Source organism: Papaver somniferum, chromosome 2 (assembly GCF_003573695.1).
Source record: "Papaver somniferum cultivar HN1 chromosome 2, ASM357369v1, whole genome shotgun sequence".
NCBI lineage: Eukaryota > Viridiplantae > Streptophyta > Magnoliopsida > Ranunculales > Papaveraceae > Papaver > Papaver somniferum.
This window is the reverse complement of record NC_039359.1, coordinates 204,504,843-204,515,730: the sequence shown is the minus strand read 5'-3', so window position 1 is coordinate 204,515,730 and position 10,888 is coordinate 204,504,843. Positions and strand designations below refer to the sequence as shown.

Below are 10,888 nucleotides of genomic sequence, written 5' to 3'. Positions count from 1 at the left end.
ACACTATGGAACCCCTAAGCGAGCTAGGCTGACACTGCACTGACTTTTTTGGGTGGACTAAATCTAGCAAGCAATCCATTTAGACTGCTAGACTATTTCGGGTACGATATTGCAGCAACCTTTCATGACTGTGCAAAATTGGTTCTCTTTTTAGCAGAGGTTTAGGTGCAACTGAATGTCAAAGATATACACACCTATTGGGAACTTTAACGCGATTACAAATATTTTGTTGGATTTTCACTTGTAAACTTCCCGGAATGACACTAGAAAGTTCACCTGAATTATTTATAAGTATTTTGATTTTGCACTAGTACATTTCCTCGTGATAGGGATCATGACGAGCCAGTACTTGTGCAATACCAGCTACAGTAATAACAGGCAGCGATTTATTATATTGATGCTCCTAACAACATGCTACTACATCACATCGATTGCATCGTCCTAGTAGAGGCTCTTCAATCTTTATTTTCGTCATTTCTAGTCCTTTCTACTATATCTTTGGAGCTTGGGATAAATGAGATGGCTCGTACAATCTTCATCACCACAATCCTTTTTGTAGAAAAGTAACCTTCACTCTTCCCCTTGATCTTCGCATCGAAGATCTGGAAATCCTATAACTAGAGATCTTGCAAAAGAGCTAATTAGTAGCACATGTTCATAATATAAGAAATACTAAGTAATCCCAATTCTTTATTTTCCTTTTCAAATAATTTCAACAAATCTAAAATATATATTCAAAAATATATAAATGCAAAGTAATCCTTTTTAAAAAAGCAAATGATAAGAAAACAAATCCTGAAACATAATTTTCAAAAACAAAAGGTGAAAAACAAAATACTCAATATATACAAAGATTTAGGAATCCTGACCTGGCACGTTCTGATAGATACCACCAAAAATATTATTGTCCTCATCCAAATTTTTATAATCTATCAATACTCCCGGCTATAATTAACTTCACCTATTAGCTTCAAACTGTAAAAACGATTCACGACTTTGCTGTTTTCCAAGTCCAGGGATGGCGTTCGATGTTTCAAATCTTCAATTTCTCCTCGGGACTCTTCTTTTCCTCTATCTCTTCTAAATGCTATTATTACAGTGATAACCCTTAATATGTCAAATGTCGGGTACCAAAGCTAGGTGTTGGACAACTGCTGACTACCAACCGTTAAATAACCCTTTTTTTTCTTTTTCTTTTTCATTTTTCACATCTCTCTCTCATCATTTCTTTTTCATTTCATTTTTACTATCGGTTTGGACATCCGTTGCTCACAGAACTTTAGGATATGATATAACACTTATAATGTGATGCTGGTGCGCTGACGTATCTCAAGGAGATCAATTAACCCAAAGGTTGTAATTAATAGGAAATAGCTATAAATAGGGAGCTAATTTTTAGGAATAGGAGGAGGAAAATTTTGTAGTCGAAAACATTACGAGGTCGGATAGCAATCAGTGGAGGAAACATTTAGCGAGAAAAAGTTTGGAGGAAAATTTTATAGTCGAAAATTTAACGGATAGCAATCAATTTGTGGAACTTAGATACGTTTCTGCGGCATTGTTGTTGGTTCTTATGAGGAAACATTTGGATACTCATATCCCAAGAACAGGCTTCTGGGTGATGGTGATAAATTGCGAATTTCGATGTCTAATAATTTTTGTTGTTGTTCCTTTTTATGAATTTGTTTTTACAATTTTTGGTTAACAGTATAAATCCCTATTATCCCAATTATGGAGCAGAGGAAAATCTTCGGGTTGGACAGGCTGGGTGCCTCACACCTTCCTATCCCCTATCTTGGTTTCCAGACTCTTTTTCTGAAATTGAACTAGTGTCTTTTATTGGTCCCAACTACATAAGTTGGGTGGCGGCTTCATAAAATAATAATTTCCAAGTATTTTTCCATTTTAGATATCTTAGAGATCTAAAGGAATTTTCGACGGTATCTACAGTGGCGACTTCACTAGGAAATTTGAGAACCTAACTCGAAAAACAATTGAGATTTTAGGTTTTTGATTCGACACTTCTCGGTATTTGCACACACACACGTGCACGCACCCATATCATTTTGCATTTCATCTCGCATCTTCCGGAGTCCGATCCTTAGGAAAATCCATGGTTAGTAAGGATGAACCCACTTGGCGTTATTCGTCGACCACCACAAACCTTATCCTAGTATCAAAAGAAACTAGATTCGACTACGTTTGAGGTATATTCTGCTAAGGTTACATAAGCTTACCCAAAATATAGTGAAACCTACATGCACGCGTATTGGCTATAAACTGCATTCATTATTGCACGAAATCCGAGGAATAAGCACCCTTTGTTACCATATATATTCCTTTTGTTTCCTTGAGAAACGAGAACTGAGAGGTTTACACATAAAATGACCAAAGAATCTGAAATGACTGGAGATGCTGGTGCAGTTTCCTGGTTGCGCAAACAACTCCAGAAGATATTAGATACCAAGTTCAATGAATTGAAAACCGAGATGAAAGTCGAGACCAAGAAGTTGACTCTCGAAACCGTTACTTGGTCTTTAGGAAAATATGAGAGGTCCAGAATGGAAAATAACAAAAATAACCATTATGATGAAGAGGTTAAAGAGGATAATTTTGAACATGACATTTTTGAAGGGGTTAAAGATGACAATTTTGATGAATTACTGGCAGTGCTATTCAATTTTCTCTTTTTCATCTCCATATTTACCTCTCTACAATCTAAACCCCACATCTGCAGAATGGTGAATCCTACCCGTATCTAAATGTGAATCTATATCTAAATTTAAATGTATGATTTAGATTTTAGGGAGGTGAATATGGAGGTGGGAAAGAGAGACTTGTATAACATTTCCGATATTCAAAATTGTTCATAGTTCTGTATCGAATTGTCGCCAAATACATTGAAATCAGATTACATGATTGCAAATGAATAAGCAGTTTGTTATTTTTTATTGAGAGGAAACGGAAATTTTGAGGGGTTGAAACTCTCACTTGAAAATTAATTCTTGGGGCATTTCAAAACTTAACAGGAAAATATGTCAATTTGAAAATTAATTGTTGGTACTGGACGGTGGGAAAATTAAGATTTGAGTTGTAACTGCACACTGCTTCTCGAAAATGTCAAGCAATTCTTCTTGGGAGAATTAGAATACTAGGAATTTAATTATGGAGTAATCCAATTCTTGGAATTGGATTCCAAGGAATTTGATTCCAATCCAAAAAATATATGTTCGGTTGAGATAATTAAATTATCTTTGTTTTTACTCCGGAATCCAATTCCATTGTACCATTGGACCAATGTAATGGAAATCTATCATTTTGGAGGGAATTGGATTCCTAGGAATTAAAAATCTCAATTACATAGAGTTCATTTACCCCGTTCGGTTCAAGGAATTGGATGCATTCCCTAGGAGTTGGATTCCAAGGAATACAATTCCTTGAAACGAACGGGGTGTAAGTATGAGCATGCAAGTTATGGTTCAACATGCAATTATTAATTTTCATCATCGCTGCATTGGGAAAAAAATAAATAAGGATGGTCTGAATGTATACAGAAATGATAAGGAAAACTATCAATTTTTATTATCATCTTATTAGGAAGATAACGAAAAGGTATAACAAAACGGTATGGTCAACTATCAATTTTCATCTACATTTTGTTAAGAAAAAAATTTGACATGGTTAGAAGGTATAACAAATTTTTACGAAAACTAAAGATTTTCCTTTATCATTTTATTAGGATGGAAATTGTAACTGTGCAATGCACGGTTTTTAAACTCGTACGAGTCTCGAGTTGACTCGTCCGATTCACGTCATCTCATCTCAAATCGAGTTGAATCGTGTCTCTGACTCGAAATTTATTATCATTTCATTAGGAAAATAACTAAAAGGTATAACAAAACGGTATGGTCAACTATCAATTTTCATCTACATTTTGTTAAGAAAAAAAATTTGACATGGTTAGAAGGTATAACAAATTTTTACGAAAACTAAAGATTTTCCTTTATCATTTTATTAGGATGGAAATTGTAACTGTGTAATGCACGGATTTTAAACTCGTACGAGTCTCGAGTTGACTCGTCCGATTCGCGTCATCTCATCTCAAATCGAGTTGAATCGTGTCTCTGACTCGAAAGACACACAGAATCGCATTTTTTTGACTTTTCCTGAATCGTTGACCTAGTCAACCTATTCGTTTCCATTGAAAATTTAAAAATTAATGTTAGTAAAAACTTTAAGTTTGGAGAGATTCGAACTTGAACCCTCGAGCTTGTACGTGCACAACCTTCACCACTGAACCATCTTTGCTGTTGGTGATTATTATGAATGTATTTTCAATTTATAAGATAAAAGGTCAAAGTTTTACCAACCATTCCATTTAGTTCATTAATATTTATAAACATACATATTAAAATATAGTGATTCAGTAACCAATCATGAATTCACGGTTCAATATACGATTCAATTTATCAAAATGAAAAAACAATTCACGACTCGATTTACTATTTAAAAACCTTGGTGTAATGTTTAGAAAAGCCACATATGTTCGATGCACGACACGGGCATAATCTGATTACATATACAATAATTCTTATTATCACATCCACCATCTAGCAACATGTACCTAGTCAGAGAGTTGAGATTATCTTAGCACTCACTTTTTTTTAATAGCTTGGTACAATAGTCTCTATACTACTCCTAAATCTCATTCATTTAGGATTTTAAGCAATTACAAGGATTCGAACCCTGGCCTCCTTAGTGGAAGGGAGCATGAGAACCATCAGACCACTTGATAGTTCTCATATCTTATCACTCACTTCACTTAGAAATTTTCTTCGATGGAGGAATTAAAGAATTGCAACTACTTTTATAACATCAACTAAAAAACAAATAACATTACACATCAAAGTTTATCGGGAGAATAGAATAACAGGATTTTCCTCGAGAGACCACTCATTCTGTCTAGGATTCCTCAAGAAAAACAAGATACTAATAAAGATTTACAATTTTCCATCCGAAACACAATCCCATTTTAACTCATTAGCCAAACTCGCAATACCAATAGATATATACCATGTTTAGCTATATCCATGCCAGCACAAATTCTCATACAAGCAACAAATGCTAAATATGATCGTTCCATTGTTTTTATATCACCCAAACTTGCATCATTATTAACATCTTTCAAGAATCTCTTTGGGATGAACTTATAGGGTTCCGGAAAAACTTCAGAGTTGTGTTGAATAATGTAAATATAATTCCAGAGTTATATATACTATTAAATTTGGGGGAAACAACTCGTATGCATAGTAAGCCTGATTGTAAAACCATCGAGACTTATGATGATAGTTTTCACGATCATGGTTTGTATGGGCATTATCTGTAGATAACGCTATTATTAGAATCTGACAGTGACGAATTCAGAACAAAAATTTAATGGGGGCACAAGCTAGTGTGGAGAATTATAACTAAAAGTGTTACTAATAAAGTGCAGTATGCCGATGAAGAACTAAAATTAAACCATAAAGGTCAAAGTTTGATCAAACTAATTAAGTACTTAGAATTAAACCCATACATGGAAATGGAGTCGATGTACATGCAAACTGCTTAAGATGACAATCAAGCTATACAGACTTATTTTTATTTGGACTATGGAAAAATTGGATGGGATGGTGATTTTTTTAAACCTAATGTTGTGTGTGTTACTTTGTTTAATCATCATGCCATGTCGTCTCCTTTCTTTTTCTTTCACTCTTAAAGATTAATTTCCGTCTTCCATCTTCTTAATCAAAAATTAATGGCCGCTGGATGTTCTTTTTAACTTTTTAGCTATTTTTTCTCTTTACAACATTAAGAAATATGACATGAAATGTGAATCCACATCGCAAAAAAACTTCCCTGCAACATTTTTGATTGATTGAACTTGAGATTTTAGGATCCATAATTCTTCGTTTGTTATGTCTAATTTTTCTATGAACTCATGCGACGAATTGATACTTGTGTTAGGAAATTTTTATATGAACTTCACATAGTTCATCCTTGCATCCTCCCCAATGTTCTGAAAACCGGCCCGGACGTCGACTCGGAAAAGTTACCGGATCAGGGTCAAAAGGTTCAACTAGTGATTCAACCCGGGTTCACTGGGTCACATATATTATAAGCTTAAGAAGTTAAGAACCGGCTGTAAGCCTGTAACATGACTAACATCTCTACAGTGTACACCAATTCCATAACAGTTGTTGCATATTGATAAATTTGAAATATAAAAATAGCAATCCAGAATTCAAATAGCAATCCAAAATATAAAATTCAAACAATAACTAAACTAGAAACTAGCTGACCAAGGTAGCGCCACAACCCTTGAGATCAATTCTAAGTTCTATTATCGAGTTTTAACTTCTAAAAACGAGCAAAATCAACGAGGGAAATCGTTCAAATTGAAATGGCTATCTGAAGAACCAACATTTTGATAACCAACATCATTCAGGTTGTGGCGTTCAAACATCCTATCATTTTCCATCTCCATATCATCATTGTTATCAAGCTCATTCCACTCGCCAGCAGCATTTCCACTAACCTCATCTGTCAAACAACACAACTATTTAGCAAAATGAACCAAAGTTAAGCACAATAGTCAAATAATACTAAATCAATCAAGTACCTGCTCTTGCTTGTGGTAAATCATGGTGTCTCCGAGTTTCATTTCAAATATTGGAATTGTTACATCAGTAGCTATAGCTTCAAGCTCATCAACATTAATCTGGTCAGGATCATCGTCTACTACCAAATCCTCCGTCAAATCGATTGCATCAAAATCTATAGGATCATAAAATGTTTTTTTGGTCCTATTCCTGAAATTAAAAGTATATTTAGCTTAATGTGAAGTATGTAAAGTACCTAAGATGACAATTACAATAGTACAATAATGTAAAGTATGTGAAGTACCTAACTCTTTTACAAGGTGTGATTTCCCCTGGTCGTCGTCAGCCTCAACCTCTCTTTGTCGCTTCTTTGTAGATGTCTCTTTCAGTGACTCTAGCATTTGATATCGAACATCTGGACTAACTCTTTTACAAGGTGCGATTTCCCCTCTTTGTCCAGCAAGATGCTTCTTCATCCTATTGATTCCTCCATCCATAATCTTTTTAAAACAAACCAAACATGTTATGGATCTTTTCTTAGTCAGCGGATCTTTCTCTTCCCTTGCATACTTCCAAGCAATGTATGTTTTCCCTCTACATGAAGTTTCAGGCTCTCTTGGTGAATCATGTGATGGTTGTGAATCAGATGATGCAGCCATTTAAGTATTGATTACTTACTGCAATACAAATCAATTACATGTGTAAGTTTAGGTACCAGTATGTAACTTAATCATGAATCAAAAAAAAAAAAAATCACTCTTATTGCCAAAACATGTGGTAGATAATTGGAGTGTCTCCCTTAGTTTTCAATCAACCAAGTACTCAAGAAGCAATGAGAGTTATTACAACGACTGCAACGGCATCAGCTCATGGAGAAAAAAAAAAGCACCAACAGAGATTATCTATAATATAAAATTAAACAAGACAACACCAACAGAGATAATCTAAAATTAAACAAGACACCAACAGTATCCCTATTGATTATTAATAGTAATCAATATAATAACTAGTACCTATAGATTGGTATCCTCAATTTCTACTACTCAGTACTCATAGATGGATCAGTGATACTCATAGATGGATCAGTGATACAAAGCAAATATGTTAAATGAAAACAAATAGAATACAAAAGGGAAATTAAAGTTGATATCAATTCACATACCTTAGAGTTAGAAATCGATTGAGAAAGTAGCAGATCTAGAAGGAGGTGATTACTGATTACCAGATGAATAAATACCAAATTCCTTTGAATTGAAAAGAAAAAGGAATTATTTATTATTCTTTGGGTAAAATTCCTAAATTTCTTCTCTAATTTCTCCATTTTCGTTAAGAATTAGGTAAGAAAATCTTCCAGTTACCCCTTTTCTTTCGCCTAGAATAGGGAAGATTGAGAAGAATCGAGGGAAAGAATTGAAAAGTCAATAGACTTCTGTTAGGTTTCTTTTAAGCCTAAGGATCATCGACCCATCGAATCGTTTAGGATACGGTGAATCACGGGTCGAAACGTCCAAGTCACCCGGTTCTCACAATACAAGCCGTTTTTTTGGAGAATTTGCTGGGTCATGGGTGGAACGGCCCGCAAAGGTGACCGAGTCACGGTTTTAGTGGGCTGACCGGACGGGCCGGGCCGGTTTTTAGAACATTGATCCTCCCTTTTTACTAGCTATAAGCCTCTAACTTAATAACTATACAATTAGTCTTTAGCTTTTTTCTCCCCCGGAATCTGGAGTTATTTTGTTGTCGTCTTCTCCATTTAGTTTGATGAGGTATGAGCGACATATTTTTTGTTATTCTAGTTTCACTTTTGTGGATCATCCAGTGGTGGTCTTACAAATATTTTTGATATGGTACACAATATTTGAGGAGGTGTGTTAGAGTAACTTTTCTTACATGAATGTGATATTTGCTTTGTTATGATGAGTGATGGGTGTAAAAGGTGTTTATCTCTTTTCTTCTATTGTTATATTTTAATATGTTATCTTTAGAAATATAATACATGTTAATGATTACTTGAGATTTATTTGTTTCCACCTAGGCATCCCTTTTTGGAATGATGCGCTCACTCGCTTCCACTTCAATTTCAGTTATCAGAAGAAATTGTGCACTTTAAGATATCCATTTTAGTAGCTTAAAGCTTTAATCGAACTTAGAGAAGGTGCACATCTTTTATTTATGTATTCTTTCTTTTTCTGTAAAACAACACATTATTAAACACATATTACTCGAGGACTTTCATTTATATTATATAAGAGATTTTTGGTTTATTTTTAGTTTACTTTATGCAACCATTATGATTCTTAAAATTGATAATCTACCTTAATGCTTCAATTAAGTTGTAATCCTATTAGCTAAGCAGGTTTAATAGTTGAGGCGTCATACTAGTATAAGTAACCTACTTTTCGTGGAGGTACTGATGTGGTCATTTTTTGGGTCGATAGTCTAATGCTTTCTAACTTCTAATTTTATTAATTTGATATGAAGTAGTTCATAGTTGACAATAGACCTGATAACCTTATGAGTATATTAAGCAACACTGTGACAATAACAGACTTCTAGTCATACATTCTTTGAGGTATGCCTATGTATTGTGTGTTAAGTTAAGTTTAAAATTTAAATATAAGATTTCGTCGGGGTTTGAGTTTGTTTGTTGATAGGTGCATAAATCAATTCTTCCTAATGGGATTCGTAACATTGCGATTTGGGATCCTACATGTGAAGATGTTGATCACCCTCGATAGTTCTGAGGGTTGATATCTTTGATACGATAACCTATTCTATACTCCACTATCGTTAGGAGTTTTATAAGTTCCCAATGTTAAGAGAGTATGTTTATAAAAAAAAATTATGTTGGATCATTTATGTTATAGTCTAAACCTTTGATTTTCCAACTTAATAATAACATATAGAGTGTTGGTTAAACTTCAACATAGAAGTCACTAACAAGCTGGTTAGGACAAGATTAGGAAATTGAGGTAATCCTAAGGGAATTAGAAGTCATCTAGTTCTAAGAAAAGGAAAGACATGTCATAAGGTAATAGGACTAGGAAAAGGAATTCATAGTTCTATATATATATGATCACCAAAGTTGTGGTTGATCATATGAGCAAGATTAGAGCTTGTGTTTAGTTTTGAGTGATTTTCTAAACATAATAAAGAGAGTTGTCTTTATATAAGATAAGTTTCATCTTGCAGTTGCCGTTAATTGGTATCAGAGCTTGTGTACACCGAGCCATGGGAGACGAGAGCACCATCATACGTGCAAAAGATTTCACACCACCTCCAATCCAATGTCCAATCCTCAACACCACAAATTACACAGTATGGGCCATGAGGATGAAGATACTGATGAAGATTTACAAGGTTTGGGAAACGATCGTATCTGGAAAGATGGATTTAAACAAAAACAATATCTCCATTGGATTATTGTTTCAAGCAATATCAGAATGTTTTGTTATACAAGTTGGTGAACAGGAAACTTCAAAGAAAATTTGGGATGCAATAAAGGCACGTAATCTCGGAGCTGATCGAGTTAAAGAAGCCCGTATGCAAACCTTAATTTCTGAATTTGAAAGAGTGAAGATGAAAGACACTGATACTATTGATAGCTTTGCAGGAAAGCTATCAGAGATAGCCTCAAAAGCTGCGTCACTTAGACAATCCATTGATGAAGATAAACTGGTAAAGAAATTTCTCAATAGTTTACCAAGATCCAAGTATATTCATATCATAGCTTCTCTCGAACAAGTCTTAGATTTAAAGAAGACTAGATATGAAGATATAATTGGAAGATTGAAAGCATATGAAGAGAGAATCCTTGATGAAGAAAACAATGGAGAAACTCAAGGAAAACTCTTGTACACAAATCTTACCAACAAAACTCTGCGACAAGAGGAAGAGGTCGTGGAAGAGGTGGTAGAGTAAACAGAGGTCGAGGAAGGGGAGGAAGGTTTAACTCACAAGATAGAACAACAAGTCATAATGATCAAAGCCAAGGGAAAGAAAAGAAGGATAGATCAAACATTATTTGTTACAGATGTGATAAACCAGGACACTTCTCCTCTGTATGCCCTGAAAGAATACAAAAGATGGAAGAAGCAAACAAGAATGAAACAAGGGAAGCAGATACAACTCTTTTCATGCACGAAGTTGTATTCTTAAACGAAGGGAAACTAATACCAAAGAACTACGAATCAAAGGATGGAGAAGAAGGAATCTGGTATTTAGATAATGGAGCCAGCAATCACATG

The 10,888-nt window shown here is 34.5% G+C and overlaps 1 protein-coding gene across 3 annotated transcripts; it reads right to left on the bottom strand.

Annotated features, from left to right (window-relative positions):
• Nucleotides 1-6,229: 6,229 nt before the first annotated feature.
• Nucleotides 6,230-8,037, bottom strand: LOC113354413. 3 transcript variants are annotated; one of them, XR_003361867.1, is made up of 4 exons: nucleotides 7,804-8,037; nucleotides 6,946-7,318; nucleotides 6,662-6,851; nucleotides 6,230-6,582 (listed from the first exon to the last, which is right to left on the bottom strand). XR_003361867.1 is itself a non-coding variant. In XM_026597751.1 (4 exons), the coding sequence occupies exons 2-4, from the start codon at nucleotides 7,298-7,300 to the stop codon at nucleotides 6,484-6,486; spliced, it is 609 nt and encodes a 202-aa protein (XP_026453536.1). In that variant the 5' UTR covers nucleotides 7,301-7,318; nucleotides 7,804-8,037; the 3' UTR covers nucleotides 6,230-6,483. The 3 variants fall into 3 exon arrangements, 2 of the variants coding, with proteins under 2 accessions (XP_026453536.1, XP_026453535.1); XM_026597751.1 differs by having other exon boundaries at nucleotides 6,662-6,816; XM_026597750.1 differs by having other exon boundaries at nucleotides 6,951-7,318.
• Nucleotides 8,038-10,888: the final 2,851 nt, after the last annotated feature.